At 39.4% G+C, this 17,845-nt stretch overlaps 1 protein-coding gene across 1 annotated transcript in view; it reads right to left on the reverse strand.

Moving 5' to 3' along the window:
• ZNF827 (zinc finger protein 827) overlaps positions 1–17,845 on the reverse strand; it is an 82,005-nt gene that overhangs the window by 59,092 nt on the left and 5,068 nt on the right. The window contains exons 3-4 of the mRNA XM_086611995.1: positions 15,951–16,123; positions 5,174–5,657 (exon numbers count right to left, since the gene is read on the reverse strand). Of these exons, the coding sequence (XP_086468121.1) occupies positions 5,174–5,657; positions 15,951–16,123 (657 nt within the window). The remainder of the gene's footprint in view (positions 1–5,173; positions 5,658–15,950; positions 16,124–17,845) is intronic.

The following is a 17,845-nucleotide window of genomic DNA, read 5'->3' on the forward strand; positions in this document are numbered from 1 at the left end:
AAGGCGAAGAGCCATGCTTTCTACAGCAACGCACTTCGTGAACACAGAGAGGTGGGGGAGAGAGCCCAGCGATGAAGTATGCTTTACAATTAGTTTCCACACAGAATTCCTTTGAGATCGATAGTGTGAGAATCCTATTCATTTTGATGGGACTCATTTATTTTTGAATGTTAAGAAAAGTTACTGCAGCACATAACACAGGCACCGTAATAGCTTCACTAGAGCACGCGGCCATTGTCACTGGGATCACTGTGAAAGCCGTTTTCTCATTACAAAAGAAAACAAGTCTCAGAAGTGGGTGGAAGGACATGAGTATTTGAAGAGATGTGCTGTCTGAAGAGATGTCTGCTCCGAATCTTTTGAAACAGGAAAAGCAAATACTCTGCAAATTAAGATAGGAATGTAGTCACAAAGTTTCAATGTGGAATTAATGGACTGGAGGAAGAAAAAATTCCAGCAAAGCACTGATCAGCAAAGTACTCAGGCAACTTAAAGTACGCAGGCAGCCTCACTGAAATAAGAGGGGGAAGATTTGAACGTAAAAACATGCCCAGGCTCAAATATTCTTCTAGTTTATATGTTAAGAGTCATCTGTTAATTGTTTTTACAAACAATAACCCTTTCCAAATTTCAATAAAATTTCAGAGAACCCTTTTAAATATCTTGTGAATTTAAAAGCATCTCCTACCATAAAACAGAACATAGAGAATGGAATCTGGAAAAAATTTCAAGATTTGTTCTTACTTTGGGGTTTACATTTGGTAATTTGTGTTATGTCTTATTTCATAAAATATGTAACTAAAAACGTTCCCGGCAAGCAATGGCAGAGATTTAGGCCTGAAGGGATCTCAAAAAGTCACCCACACCAGTATTTCTTAACCTCGTTACATCTAAAGCTCGCCTAAGCCTTTCTGGAAAAAATTCAGAGGTCATTTTGAGCAGTATCATCACAATTAATTTCTATTAATTGAGTAGGCTAATTCTCAAAATCAGGTCTAACTTTGAACATCTGTAAATTTTTTCCCCACTTTGTTTCTCTACAGCTTGCTGCTGATTTTTGTTCAGCTGAAATTTCTTGCAACTGCTTCTGATGTCCTATGGTTCACTGACTGAGATACACAGATCTAGTCTATCCTACTGCTGAATATGTGATCAACCATATCTGACAGATAGTTATCTAACCTGTTTTTAAAATTCTTCAGTGGCAGAAACGCCACAATCTCTTCAGCCAACCTATCATAGAGGTTTTAAGTACCTCGACTTTTGCAAGGATTTTCCTAATGCCAACTTAAACCCTACAGAAATACAAACGTGGTTTTTTTTTGTCTTAATTATGATGAAACACCAACAGATTATTTCCTTGTCTTTGCAACAAACTTTTTAATGTATTAAAGGCCTATTAATGACTCTCCTTTGTCTTCTCCATAGGCTTCACAACCTCACTCTCTTTCATCCATCCTCACTGGACTTGTTTTCTAAACCTCCAGTTACTTCTGCTGCTCTCCTTTGAAGCTTTTCCAACTGTCCGCGCTCTTCATGAACTATAGTGCCAAAACCTTGGACTTTAGCAAGACTGAGAAGAGTAAGACTGTTTCTCCCTTATTTAAGGCTGTTTCTCTCTGTATACATCCCAGCACAATGACTGCTTTTTTAGCACCAGGATGACGTTGTTAACTCCTGTTCCTTTCCCACAGAACTGTTACCTAGCTAGTTGTTCCTGGTTTTGTGTTTGTGAAACTGTTCAGCAAACAGTTGCACATATTCTACAGATCTCTTTTGACTGTAACTCTTCTGACTGTGAACTACTTTCAATGTACTGTTTTCCAATCATCTGATACTCACATCATTTAGACTAGAAAGGTACTGCATTGCACAATCAGAAATAATATCAAGAGTCAAGATTATATACATGCTTGTTAAGATTCAATTTTAAAATTTCAGTTGTTAACAAGCACCAATTTTGTATCATCTTCCACCTTAGGTGCACCAGTTAAACTTCTGGAAACTGTAACTCTAAGGTCTGAAGAGAAACAAGCACTCCTCTGAGTCAGACGCTTGGAAAACGAAGAGGCTGAAACTGCCCAGAAATTAAAACCAATAGGCCCTGAGGTCTCCCATGAAACTGGAGGCATACAAACTGAACCAACCAAGAGGAGGGGTAATAAGCATTGGCAAGCAAAAATAAATGTTCATTTAAACCATCAATATTCAATAAGAATAAATGCCAAATTCTGAAAGTCTAGATATCTATCTACTGCTTCTTTGCTAGCCACAAGGCCTGTCAGAAAAGAAAATTAGATTGTTTTGACATAATTTGGTCTCAACAAATCTGTGTTGGCTGTTACAATTGGCATATACAATTTGAGATGTCAAAAGATTTGTATCATTGAAAAGGTAAGGCCAATAATTGAAGTTCTGATGGGCCTAACAAGAGAGTGTTGTAATAAAGAAATCACTCAAAGGAACTGGGTTCAGCACAGCAAGCAATCAAAAAACTGCAGCTATTACTTAGCCAACTTGCTAAAAAATAATTACTTCTACTATAAACTTATGCACATTGTATGGAGAAAAGCATGAGCTAAATGTATACAACACAATATAAATCTCAGGAGAAACAAAATTCCTGTCCTTTTAACATTGTTCTTGTGTAGCAAACTTGGTGACTGGCGGTACATTTTCATCCAAATATGCACACATACAAAATTACAGATACATCTCACTCCCCCAGTGACTTTATAACATGTTGCTAGGTAACAGTGCATACAAGTCAGGTTTCAAGACCTTTAGTAAGTCACCACAAAATAACTGCATAGGCCTGTTGCATGAACAGTGTACATTTGTATCCTTTTTCTGATGCCAATAGATCAGACATTGAAAACATGACCGCCTGCCAAACTGTAAACAGCTCCCCATCAAGTGCTACATGAAAAACAACACATCCAAATGTTGTATGTTTTCTCGGCTTTCAGGCTTTCCCCTCTCTCCTGCTTTCTGCTCTCATTGTTGCGACATCACAGAATCACAGAATGTCAGGGATTGGAAGGGACCTCAAAGGATCATCTAGTCCAATCCCCCTGCCAGAGCAGGACCACCTAGATCAGATCACACAAGAACGCGTCCAGGTGGGTTTTGAACATCTCCAGAGAAGGAGACTCCACAACCTCTCTGGGCAGCCTGTTTCAGTGTTCTGTTACCCTTACTGGGAAGAGGTTCTTCCTCATGTTTAAGCAGAACCTCCTATGTGCCCGCTCATATCCATTTCCCCTTGTCCTATCATTGGATGCCAGTGAGAAGAGCCTGGCTCCATCCTCATGACAGTCACCCTTTACGTATTTATAAACATTAATGAGGTCCCCCTCAGTCTCCTCTTCTCCAAGCTAAAGAGACCCAGCTCCCTCAGCCTTTCCTCATAAGGGAGATGCTCCACTCCCTTCATCATCTTTGTGGCCCTGCACTGGACTCTCTCAAGCAGTTCCTTGTCCTTCTTGAACTGAGGGGCCCAGAACTGGACATAATATTCCAGATGCGGCCTCACCAGGGCAGAGTAGAGGGGGAGGAGAACCTCTCTCGACCTACTAACCACACTCCTTCTAATACACCCCAGGATGCCATTGGTCTTCTTGGCCACAAGGGCACATTGCTGGCTCATGGTCGTCCTGCTGTCCACCAGGAACCCCAGGTCCCTTTCCCCTGTGCTGACATGCAGCCATCATGAACACTACCATCGACAGGTCAGTACAGTTGAGCAGCAGAGCCACTTAGTGCACAGCAGTCCAAATTTAAGATAGACATCAGACCAACAACATATATGGGACAGCTGTCAGATGATATAAAAAATGTATTTCATCTAGAGTTCAAATTTGAAACTCAGTTAAAAAAAACATACGAGCAAATCAAAACAGACTCATCCTTGCTCACTTTTTGTTGGTCATAATAATAAATTATATCAACAGATTTTTTTTTTTTTTAAGGAAGGTTTCTGTGGCTTCTTCCAGTCCACACAGTAAACCATTTGTGCCAGCCCATTTCACTTCCTGCTTGCCCTCAGTTCTTTTCCTTTTTCCTGGTTGACTCCATGAAGCCCCAGGCTTGATTTCTTGTGTTTACCCATTCTACTTGATTTCCCACACAATTTCAATCCCAGACCCAAAGGTCTGGGCAGATGAGGACAGCAAGCCTTTCCAAAATAAATGGCTGTGGTTTCACCAAGGCAATGGCATTAGGACAGAGCTAATTTCCTAGTTTACCTGACAACAACATTTGCTAAAATTCAATTCAAAGGAAAAAGGTGACCAATTCTTCTCTATTGGAAAAGGTATCTTCTATCTCCGAAGTCTAAAACTTGCCATACGGACTGCCGTCTCCTTGCAAAACAGAAGTTTCTTCAGTGACATTTTTCCTGACTTCTCTTTAAAAATTAAAGGCCAATTTTGTAAACATTTAGTATAGAACATCCCCCTCAGCATGTCCACAATTCTGAAGTGTTCAATCAAATCAATAAAAGAGCATATAAAATATAACAGATTCACCCTAAACACATCCTCTGCCTTAGAGTCTCACACATGAATATCGTTCTTACAGCAATAATCTGACAGTGAAAGAAAACACAATAAACATGTTTTGCATTAGATACGGATTTCAATTAAAATAGTAAACAAAATTTAAAAGCTGTTCATGAATCTTTAGGACTTCCTTTTTTTAAGTGTTAATAATCAAGAAATACAGTAACATTCATACTTCACAGACGTTGACTAGTCAGACCTCCTATACCACACTGGAAGAAAGGTGACCAATAATTTATTGGTCCAGATGAGTAAAGGCAGAGAACTTAGGAGATTAATTTTCTAACACTTGTGACCCTCAGTGATTTCAAACAGGTACTCTGCATGCCTGAAAATGAGATGTGCCAAGGTAATTGTCAACGAACATGAAAGCCTGGATAAAAAGTTCTCACTCCCAATCCCAGCAATTAAACAGCAAAATCCTCCTCGTCACTCACTGTTACCCTTCTTCCTTCCATCATGCACCTCTCCTTATCAAAAGAAGAAAGAAATTATAAGTCAAGAAGCTGCAATGTTTTTCTCCCTGCAATACCATGACTTAGCAAACCCAAGGCAGTGTGTTTCTTAGCCCATAAAGGAGCAGCTGATGCTGATGCTTGCGACTCAATTACCTGACAGCTTCATAAGAAAATCTGATGCCATCTTGACAGAGATGTCTTGACTGAATAGTGCTGATGCTGTGTTGGCCACAAAGTCAGAGGAGTCTTTCGGCTTTGTGTTGTTGGGAGCTCTGTCAACAGTGCCAAGAGCAAAAGGAGCAGCTGAGATGCCATTGTCATCTTTGGGCTCTTCTTTCACTAGTAAAGGTGGAATACCTCCACTAGGCTGCCCAGCCACATCAGGTGTTTTAGATACAGATGCTGATCCCGTAAGGTCAGGTCCACCTCCTTCCCTCTGTGGTCCCGAGCAGGAGTCACTATTTAGCTGTGGTGACCCCTTCACCTCAGTTTCTGGTATTTCCTCCTTCACTTTGGATTCTGTCCTGAGGAAATGTTGATGGCAACGCATATGGAGTTTCAGACTGAAGTGGCGGGAGGAGGTAAAAGGGCATAGCTGGCATTGAAAGGTCTCACCCCTGTCTTGGTGCTGATGAACCTGGTTCAAGAGGTGAAACATAAAAGCATGTATTAAGCAAAACAGTTTACTAGCATTATAGAAATCTCCACTCTACACTTCTCACACCATTTAAAAAAAAAAAAAGTTAACTAATGAGTCAACTCTTCACTCTGAGCATTTGGAAAGAGGTCAGGCACTAAGAACAGTAGGATTCTTTCACACATAAGTCAACATAAACATCAGACTCAACTGAAAGAAAAAAAATCAGGAACATCTGTTTCTGCAGCATGGAAATGATGAAGTCTGCTTTGAATCAAATAGTCCTTACAACCAGATCCTGGTGACCTATCAGTGCATAAAAAGACCTCTAAGCTATAAACTAGTAGCTTTCTTGATTAAAAAACAAACTAACAGCTCCCTATCTACTACATGACCTGCTAAGCATGATCATTCTGTGCAACCACATAAATAACAATTGTTCAGAGTGACCCAGTAAAACATCAACCTGCACAGCAATGTCCATCGATTCTTGTATCATTAGAGTAAAAACACAGCACCTGGCAATACCAAGGCACTATTGAAACAGTTTGTTGCAAATTAATTCTACTAGAAAATAAACAGCTCTGTTACAAGAAAATACAAACATGAGAGTTGGTGTTTGCCATTAATCTATTTTATCAATCAATTAATGATCACAGTTAATCTTACTGTCCTCATATTTGACTGCAGGCTCTTTCTCATAGAGACTGCGTGCTCCAGTACGACGACCACAATGCCTAGTATCCTTGGGTCCAATCCAGATTGCCTTTTAAAGAGAATTCTATCCATCCATCCATATGCAATGATTTACAAATTATTTGAACAGACACACTTATTAATATAAACTACATACATCTAATTATACAATTTTTTGTTTAACACAGTACTCATGAAAGGGAAGAAATAATTGAGCCCAGCATATAATGGCAGGTGTATTGAAAAGTTTTCTCCCTATAGCTTCACAAAGGAATTTTAAATCCTGACAGTAGCACTCCAGGCTACTCTCAGCAGAAAGACTGGCAAATACATACGTTTGTCCTTACTAATTGATGAACATGCTAACAGGACAAACTGGCACCAGACTGAGCTCACACATTCATTCTCACTTGTGACTCGAGTTGGCTGGAAACATTTCAGTGAGACAGATTTTTGTTGGAAAATGGCAATTTGTTGAACGCAAAATATTTCACCTGAAACATGGAGAGGTTTGATGAACTCTTGGCAAATGAGGCGTGATTCCTATACCCTACTGCGTGGCACTCTATCCCCCACTCCCTGGACTTGGCTCAGAAGCAGCCAGCTGCGCCAGAGATCCAAGGCTTGCTGCTATAGCCTGGGAGTCCAAAAGCCCTAAGAGCTCCAGCTCTAATTAAAGCTCAGCTCTACACCAGGGAGCCTGGAAAACTTAGCTTTAGCCAAGGCTTTCGGCACTTTCCAGTTTTCTGCAGAGCTGAGATCTAGAATCCAAGAGTCCTGGTGCAGATGCTGCAGAGCTCTGGTGTAACAGTAGCATCTACCAAACACAGCCCTGTCAAAATTCAAGTTGGAGTTTCTCATCGTTATAGATTTGGCCTGATTAATTTTCTATACAGTGAGAAGAATTCAGTCACAAGCTCATATCCAGCATTCCCAGCTCTACATGCACAGGACCTGAATTCAGGTCTGCTAAAATGTAGAGCTGGGAGACATCCCTCTTTTAGTTCTTTTGGCATTCAGTGAAGACACATTTCATTAGTGCTGTATAACTTTTCATTCAGTAGTTCTTCAAGGGCTCCAGAGATTAGATACTAAACAAGCAGAGAGCAAAAGAGATTTTCTCTTCTCCAGCCACTTTACAGAATGACATTCTCAGCATCGTATAACATGACATTTGCGGATAAAGTAATTCTGGAACCTTAAAATTGCACCTGACAACAAAAAAAATCAGAAGCTAATGCTAACCTAAGACAGTTTTAAAGCAACAACCTTGCAGAAGAATGGCAGCACAATAAATTCTAAAAATTAACAGGTTACAATGGAAATGCCAACCAGATCGCCTGTCTACGCTACTGGAAATAGGATGGTCTGTGAGCACAGCAGTATGTAAGTACTCTTCTTCATGAAGAGCACCAAGATGTACTAATGGTAGCAAGCACTCTCACCATGGCAACTTTATCTCCTACACCCACTGAGATTCTGTGTGCCAGGGTTTCTCTCCAGGATCTCCTTCAATCAACATTTCCCTGCCTACATATTTAACCACTTCTTCTAGATGCCCCTTATGACAATCATCAATACGACGCCTCCTGAAGGCTGTCACTGCAGCAGTGAGGTGGCAAAGTCTGTGTGGGAGTCCACCTTCTCTCCCCAGGAGTATGGCATGCCATCCCTGCAATATCTTTTGAGAATGGATGAGAATAGGGGGGACTAATTCATCTGATTTGGATTTTTCTCCTGCTCAAGGACAACAGCAGCATTATCAATGAATTTCTCATAAAATAATGTTTATAACTTGCAATCAAGGAATGACAGAATTCAAACCCAAATATTTAGAATTTTGAAAGGAAGAATATTAGATCTACAAAAACAAATACGAAACAGTATCAAGCCCAATATTTAGTCCCCAACGTCCCAAGTCCAGTCCCATCATAAGATTTTTTTTTTTAATTCTCAAAAATAAATAATAATATTTATTTAAAATTTTGAACACTATTTGAAATAGAAGCTAAGAATTAAAGTTCCTTTAAAGGAAAAATTAACCCTTATTTTCTCACTTGATAGCAGCTAAAAGATCCAAGAAATGCCATTCTCTCTATTCAGAGGGCAAAGTCAAGACAGCAACTACTTACTGCAGAATAAGAAACAAGAAACCCTGCAGAGCAACACAGAAAGCCACAGGGGAGATTCCAGATCACACAATGTTAAGAGTCTAAAAAGCTGCTTTCTCCCTCCATGAGACAGGGAATGGCTCTTCCACTGTGCTAAGGCTACCCAAACCATCAGATGTCCTCTTTAGACCCAACTAGGCTGTTGCTGCAGAAACCACAGGCAGGAGGAGGCAAAAGAGCAGGTGACAGGTATTCTCCAAATTCCCACTCTGAGCCCAGCTGCTGCCAGATTTGGATTCCTCTGAATTATGCTGCAACAAACCACAGCCCACAACCTGCTCGTAGAGAATGGCTCTTTCAAAATCCCATAAAACTACAGTTTAACTTATGTCGGAAACATCTAAGGACTTCTACCTTCTGGGTTTATTTCATTCAACCACAGATATTCTCCCTGACTATGCAAAGTACTTGTATCATCTTTATTTTAACCCTACAGTCTTCCCAGTCTCAAACGATATTTCGTGGTTCTACCGTGTTTTCAGAGTGTGCTTGACACGACGTATGCAAGAATTTTCAACAGAACTATAACTCCTTACAAACTTCAGGCCTAGTTTGAGGACTTGGGTACAAAATGATCTGTTGGTCAATTTATTTTTTTTTTTATTTGTTTCTTTCAGTTTCTCTGCTGCCTCCTTATTCTCACATTACAAGAAATAAAAAAAAAAAAGAAGCCGTTCAATTTATCTTCTCTATCGCATGCATTATTTTAGTCACACTTCCTTTCTATACATGGCAGTCTCATTCTTTTCAGCTTCTTTCTTCAAAGCTAATTCTTGCATCCCACTAATCATCTTCATTGTCAGCTTTTAAAATCCCTTCTATTTCTGATACACCTTTTTGAAGCAGTGACTAACAGTGAATATCATAAGTGGCAGCATACCATATGTTAATAACAGCATTGTAATATTTTCAGTGATATTTCTGTTTTATTTTATGGACATTCAAATCTCTCATGTACTTTTTAACCACTGTTGTGCATGCCAAGAAAAGGTTTTCATTGAACTGTCTACAACGAGACTCAGATATTTTCCCCAAGTAGTTACAGTTCATTATATCAGACAGGCAGGTGCATGATTAGACTCTTGTTTCCAAGGTGCAGTACCTTGTATTTGTCAACAGTAACTTCATTAGTCCCCTTGTTTATCTGTCAGCCAGCCTCTTTTTATTCCCTTTCCAGCTTTGCCTTTTCTAATCTTGGTTCATGCACATAAGGTTGTATCGTCTACAATTCTCCTACCCACAGTCATCCTTTTGTGCAGATCACATTTGCTAAAATATGCACAATTCTACTCTTAGTAATGGAACACCCCTCTGTTAGCCTTTTGTCATGCTTAAAATTGCTAATTCCTTCCTACTCTTTGTTTTACTGTCTCTTGGTGAATTTCTAATTTGCCATAGTACATCACATTGCTTAGTTTATTTGGCAGCTTCTCAGTGAGAAGCTTTGCCAAAGGCTTTTTTAAAGACCACATAAATTTCAACTGATTCTTAAGCCCATGATTTTCCTGACATGCTCAAAACATCTTAGTAGAACACCACAAATGATTTTCTTTTACAGAAACCACATGTCCCTATCATATCACATCATTCGTATCATTGTATTTTTTCTGTTACATTTTTTGTTGACATACTAATGTTTCTGGTATCATAAGCAGCTTATTAAATTATCTTTTCATACTTAAAAGCAACATCCCTGCTTATTTACCAGGCAATTTAAGTCATGGGAAGTACACACTGGCCCATACAGATGTACCACAGTTACAAACACACGTGATCCCACCTAACAGGGTACAATGGGGAGTAGGGGTGAGGGAAACAGTGACACAGGCATGTCCCACAATTTTGTAGTACTGATGAGGTAGATCTTTTCCCCTTCCTTAAAGTTGGGGTAATGCTTTGCACAGACTCTTGCTTCTAGTTATGAGGCACAGGAAGTGAAGGGAGACCTAACAAGGCGGGGGTTTTTTGTTATTATTATTTTTTAAACACTCAGAATAAGAGGAAATGTTTTTTCTGAGAAACCTCATCCTTAAGCAAAATCAGAACATAAAGGAGTTGGGGTGCTGAATCCATTCACTGCTATATTTGCTTCTAACTACTCAGCCTTTACTTACTTTCTGTGACCTAATTATCACTTTTTTCTTTGCCTACTAGAGTTTTTATTTTTCTCACCAACTTTCAAGTAGAATAACTTTTCCATGAAGGGCATCTGTTTAAGCAACTACCACAATCAACAGCTTCTACAACCTGGCCATTTAGCCATACCTGCCTACCCATCAATTTCTTCTGTTTGGGTTTGTTTTGTTTTGTTGGGTTTTTGGGGTTTTTTTTGTTTTTGTTTTTTCTTAAATCTCTTTCAGTAAAATGCTGCCTTCTGCAGCTGCATTTGAGCACACTTGAGAGGTCTCCAGTTTGCATCTATCACATGCCCTCTGCTTTTTATTTCATGCTCTTTTCTGACAAGTTCCCTCATTTTTTAAATATTGGGACTTTCAAAAGTTTAGTGCTATGGTGCTAGTTTTTATATGGTCCTTCCCCTCAGGACACATCTATTATTTATAAAGGGTTTTTTTTTTTAAACTATTTCCTTGCTTTGCTTGAAAGCAACAGAAAAAAAAAAAGCCTCTCTGCAGGTTTGGACTAGACTAGATGTTCCAAAAAAAACATTTTTTTTTTCTTTAAGATATAAGATATCAATGCATTTCCTGTCTTATCCTTGTCTCATATGCAAAAAGTGACAAGATTAAAAGGCAGATATTTGAAGTCACTTGTGGCAACTGGCTGAGACTTAGGGCACAGATTTCACTTGTTGAAAAGCTGTGCAAGTTTGCATTACCTCCCCTCGGCTGAGGGGACGTAATGGAATCACAGGCACCTCCCAGGGCTCTCTAAGGTTAGCTTAAACCAAACTAAACAAAAAACTCTCCCATAAAACACAGTCAACCTCCTTCTCCCAGTATGGTCAAGATGCTTTAAAATAACCTGTCCTATACTTCACCAAAATGGATTAGGAATGCTTATTCAGCTGTCTGACCCTAGCTGAGGAAGAAAGAGGGAAAAGCAAATCACAAAGGGGCAGTGAGCACCTAGCTACATTCCTCAGGGCTTTTCTTTATTCCCACTATCATGTAATTAATAGCCTCTCCCTAATCAGTAGGCTGGTTATAACCCCCTTCATACTACACAGGAACATTAATCTGAGATCTCACTACATGGTCCCTCTTTAGAAGCAACAGAAGCAGGAAGATCCCATGGTTGAGCATCACGTGACCTGCCTGCCACTGCATCTAATTTTTCTGTTAAGCTTAATCTTCCCTTTCCTCATTTTCTCTGATACCATCATGCTTCAGCACATGCTCACAATGCCAACCTTCTTTTCCACTGCTTGAAGAGCTGGCTCACCCATTTCTGCCTTATGTCTACATAGCAGCACAAGGAACATTTACAGATATTATTTTTGGCCATATGCTCCTCTTCCTCATTCCCCCTTCCAAGTGCTCAGGCTAATATCCTGTTGCTTTCTTGGAACATATCTGTATGATCTCACAGCCTATCCGTCCACTGATTGCTGAGGCAGATATGTGCATGATCCAAAGACACCAATTGGCCAAAGTCTGACTGATGCTTGTGGTATTGCTCTGAGGTAAATTTAATTCCTACCAGGAAAAACAGAAAAACCTGAAGACACGTTACTGAACTACACCACCCCTTTCCGTTGCTTTCTGTGGAAGTAGTACATAAGATACTCTCTCTCTCAAGAAGAAAATAATATATTCCAACTGAATATAGGTAAACAGAGAGGACTCAAGCACAACCTTTGCTGCCTCCTTTGACAAGACACCTCTCAGTTACCCATTCATTTTGTCCAGCTTCATTTTCAGCATTCTCAGCACCCCTGGGAACCATGCTACGATACCAGAATCAAGTCCCAAGATGCTACCCCCAGATTCCTGGGAATAAGGGCCAAAAGTTCCAAAAGTTGTGGTTATTCATGTACTATAATTTGTCTCCTAAACAGACTAATAAAATACTGTAGCATGTCTATTTTAGGATTTTTCTAAGGTACCTGTCACTGTGGAATCTAAACACAAAATAGCCATTATAGATAACACTGTGTGCATTAAAAGGTGGTCTACTCATCTCCCTTGCTCATTGTGTGCCTGTGTGGAAACTTTCCTTCTGCTTCCCTTCTTGCCTTTCACATCCTCACCTCCAGTTGTGAGTTGGTCCTGGCAAAGTGCCCTTACTGGAAGAACGCTTCATCAACATGCTGGGTAGCACATGTAGATTTGAACATGGGTGAGGGCTGGAACCCATTCAGCTCTCTATTAAGATTTTCTCCAGCAGCGGAGCAGACACCAAAAATGTTGGCAATGTTGTATTCTGGGTCAATCAGTTTGACACGTTATAATTACCATAAAATTATATGGTATTTATATCATATAGTTATTATTCTTTAACCTAAAGATATACACAATAAGGAAGGCCCATATGGACACACACAAACCACTCATGGAATTTAAATCTCTAAATAACCAGTTTAAATGGAAAACGCCTACAAGAACCTAGAAAAATGAGGAGGTGCTTCAACTTATGGTTATGCTGCCTAGAAGGAAACAAAACCAACACTACTAGATTTTGAGGACTGCAGCTGGACAAAACACTTCAACAGCTTTGCCTGTCATCCTTACCAATAGAACATAAAACCTGAAAACTGAAGAGCAGCATAAAGGGGAAAAGCTTGGCTTGTGATAGCATCCTGGAATAAAAATTGGCTTATAATGAATAACAAATACCAGCCTAGTACCCTAATTTTGACTAGCCTTTTTGGTTTGGAACACATGTCTTCACCTGTAGCTGCAGCTGACTCACAGTGAGGGAGAGAGGGGTGGAGAGCTATAGGCAGCTCTGCCTTTGTGTGTTGTCTGCCAGGAAGGAGATAAGGCCAGGTATCTCCCAAAGGATCCTAGGACAACAAAGAGAACTGAAACATCCAAGGATACTGCATTCTAAGAAGCTCCCAACTGCGCTGTACCATTTCTGATGTGTACTCACTCCATTTTGAACACTGTTGGCTTATATGTTTGTCAGTTATAATCTCATACTAATTTACATGCAGATTTAAAAGCAACACTTTTTTATAATGAAAAAAGAAATCTGATTTTTTTTTATTTTTAATCTTGTTATCAATTTATACTTTCACCAAAGGGAATTCAAATTATGTCTGACACTGTTGGACACATGACTAACATGCCCCTACCTCATTCACCTGCTTCAATTTTGATGTGATAGAAAATATTTTTATGAATGGCCTACTCAGCTGAGGAAAGTGTATGAAACCCATTTAAATTAAGGTAAAACATTACCTTTCAGATTCTTGTGCTTGTGATTTTTTACATTTATCCATAACAATATAACAAGGACAAAAGACCAAATGCAAGACATCTAGTTTTGTAAGACAACTGCCTTAAATGGGGAACATTTTTACCAGCAAAGAGCACTGAGTCCATCATGACCTGCATGACTGGACTGCATTCACTGAGAAGACTTCAGAGCTTATCCCTACAGTAAGGCTAAAGGAGGCTGTGATCTCTTACACTGTGTCAAGCAGCTCTGGGCCTGACTCTGACCTCAATGATGTCTAACTGAGCATCACTTGGTAATAATTACTATATTACCCAATAATTAACACTACATGTTACATGTTTGTAGAAGGGGTCTGTTTTAAGATGACATGAGTTCAGTTAATTAAGGGGTTTATGTTCGGTGGAGAGCAGAAAAGAACACAAGGGCTCCAGATAGCCATCAGTTTGATAGCACACAGACAGTTAAAAAGTTCTTAATCTTCTCCAACATCCTATCCGTGATCACCTATGGAAATCACCATGCCAAAAAGGAAGCAATAGGCCTTCAAGCTGCAAATACTTCCAAAAAGGCAAAAAAAGCGCAGAGAATAAGAACTTCCACAGAGAATAATAGGGATGTCCTTTATAAAGCAGGGGACAACAACAGGTCTTTGCCAGAGAACAGCAAGCTTTTAGGACAATTCATGCTTCTGTGGAGGCTATCAACAACCAAAACCAAAAAAATCTTTCTTATGATGCTGTTCCCACTCTTTCTACTCATGTACTAAGGATGGCCATCTGTGTGCTGTAGTCAACATGGAACACCAAGTTGTAAAAGAAAGAGCTATAAACACCAGACCTACTTGTACCTGGTAAGGATTAGCATGATACACCAAGGATGCCTGGGAATAGTACATTGATCCACAGTGGAAGGGTTAAGGGATGAGCCTTTGGAGTTTAGGGGAATGATTTCAGACCTAGCAAAGACCTGAAATACAGCAAAATCTGCAGTTGTGATCAGTGGAATCATCTGAACCATGTACACTGAAGTGAAGAGTTACTTGATGTAAGAAAGGTTTGGCTCCTGTCTAGTGACCTCAGATTCTGCGATAGCATACATAAAAGCTGAACAGGCCTTTCTGTCCCCGTCCACACCAGTCTGGTACTCTGTTACACACGTTTGTTTAAAACAGACAAAATACTAACTATAATAAAACATTTCACTGTTATTGTAAAACTCAACCGCATTAACAAGGGAAACATTTGGCATTTCATCTTCTTCATTCATGGGCTAATGGGACAGGTAACGTTTTTCCTTCACCAAGTATATATGTCCTACAGCTTGCAAGGCCAGGCACTTTGTATGTTGCAACAATGCAGTACTTCAGCTAAGCAGACAGAGAGTTTCCTTACATTTTTATATTTTTCCATATCAACACAGATATTGCTTCCTTCAAAAGGTCATCTTCAGTTTGAACAAACTTATGTTGAGTTAAAAGCACACTTTAAACTTAATGGAAACACTTGAAAACAAAACATTACCATATAATCTGTCATTCATTTGGTTTGGATGCTTCACTGCTGAAGTGCCTGCAGTTAAAAACTACAGCAAGAAAAAAGTTAAAAACGCAGCCCTGTCTGTGGAAGGTAATGGAGAGAGATCCCCTGCTAGTGCTGGCCAAGTTGGTATGCCCACTTAGTATGATGCAATGGCATGCAGATACTAGCTGGCATCCTGAAAAGCAGCACTGTTGTGTTTGCATGGTGTCACAACTCAGCTAACACCCTTGTTTCTGGTAGTTCCAGGTCCAGAACGAAAGCAGTCACTGACAGCTTGTGCTGCACCAGGTTGACATAACCCAAGGTAATTTCCACATTGCATAAAATGGAAAGGCAAACAAAGGGGGAAAAAAAAGTTATTTCTTTCTCTTTTTATGGTGCCTTTATTTAAATAAAGGCATCATCAGTAGTACAACTAGGGAAATTTTGTTCTTGCAAATGCAAAGGAAATAGGTTTGTTATACTATCATTTTTTCATTGATGATTCAAGTGTTTTGATTGTCAGTAACCACTTCCCTTACCTTCATGTGTGATTTGAGATTGTCCTTGCGTGCGCAGCGAAACGGACAGAGCGGACACTGATGACTTTTCAAACCTGTATGAATCACCATGTGCCTTTTCCAGTAACTCTTCCTCTTGATAACCAAACCACAGATCGGACACTGGAAAGGTTTTCCTCCTTCTTCTTCTGAGGCTTAGCAGAAAGAGGAAGAAAAAGAGAGGATTCTTTACTTGTCGAATACTTTCCCCTTGTAAACATACTCAAGATACCAGTTTTCAATGCCAGAATTTCATTTGCAAAGAGACTCATCAGTTAAACAATCACATGTACCAGAAATTTCAGTTCCTCCCCCCTGCATATCCCTCTTCCCCTTAATCTAGTTATTCTCCCTCTAAGAAAGGTCACCATAATTTATAAAGGTTAATGTCCCAAACATCCTTTGGCTAATCAGTAGGGGATGCTACTCTATCTCACCTGGTTCTAATGTTCCTTATAATTTAACTGAACTGAGATGGATGTCTCTCATAATGATCACTTTGCAGCTTCATTTCCTACTGAAGGCTGGTTTATAATAGGGTATGGAAAATATGCTTAACTGTTAAAAAATTATCAATTTCCACATCTGATGGCTAGCCAGCAGGGGAGTGGGATATAAAGCATAGAACAATCCACAACTTAACTGTAAAGCGTGCTAGTATTGCATATCAGATATATTTAACTCCAGAAGCGAACGACTTCAGAACCCCTATTGTTGAAATGGTTTAGTTATGGCTCGAGCAGATGCTGCTGCAAGTTCAGCCATCAGGGGTCTTCGGGTCCTTAGTTTCCTTCTGCTCCTCTAGTTGCCAGGGCTTTAAATCTACTGCCTTCCTAAATGTTTGCGCTCTGCTCTACTGCCCAATTCACCTAAGATAAGAAAGGATTCGGTGGCCTTTAACAGGCAAATATGGTTAGTTTAATCAGTGTGGAACCATTGCAAAGTTGAGGGAAAGAGAAATTCCTTGCTGCTGACTTTACACAATTAAACATCCATTCATCCTCTCACCACAATTTCCTCTGCTTATTGTAAAGAAAGGCCTACTATTACCATAGAACTGGAAGCCTTTTTCTCACTGTGAAAGACAGACTACTTTCAAATATCCAGAGCTCAGCAATGTGCATCCTGCTATTTAGAAATTCTCTCAGAATATTTAATCTCATTATTATCAGTTATTTCCTACTGATAAGGATATAGCAAACATCAAATTCCCTTGATGAGGAACTAAGTGATAAAAATGTCCAGAAAGATTTGTCATAGCCTAAAATACAATCCTTGTTATTAGGTAGGAAACAAAACCACTGTAATTCAACTGATTAGGTAGTCATTATGTAAGTACGAAAAAGAATGCGTTGTCAAAGCATGCACTTACTGTAAGTTCAGAAATTCTTCTCATGAATTCTCACACTCAATATATTATCAAATTGTTCCCCTGTCTGCATCTCTAAAAAGTAAGCCAAAACCAACACTATAATTGCTTGTGCTTCAGTTTTTAAATATCTTTACTTACTTCTTCACAAAAGGCAGAAGAAAGACAAACCACAGAAAAAAATATATTGGTAGCATTTTTTCCTATTGTTTCTTTCCCTTCTATCGCACCTTTTCTCCAGCCTCTGGTTATCATCACAAAGGATCCAGAAACAAAATATGTAACAAGCTATTACCTGTTTTCCACCCCATTAAAAATAAATCTGTAAACAAGATGGATCAATAGTAATGTAGCGCATTACAAAATATGAGAAGAGCTGAACTGAATGCATGTGACCTCACCAATAACAACGACAATTAACAGCACACAGGACTTATGTCAATGATCTCCAAAGCCAAACCATGTTAGCTCTTTATTATACCACATAAACCTCAGCATAAGAAAGAAA

This window comes from Tauraco erythrolophus, chromosome 5 (genome assembly GCF_009769465.1).
Source record: "Tauraco erythrolophus isolate bTauEry1 chromosome 5, bTauEry1.pri, whole genome shotgun sequence".
NCBI lineage: Eukaryota > Metazoa > Chordata > Aves > Musophagiformes > Musophagidae > Tauraco > Tauraco erythrolophus.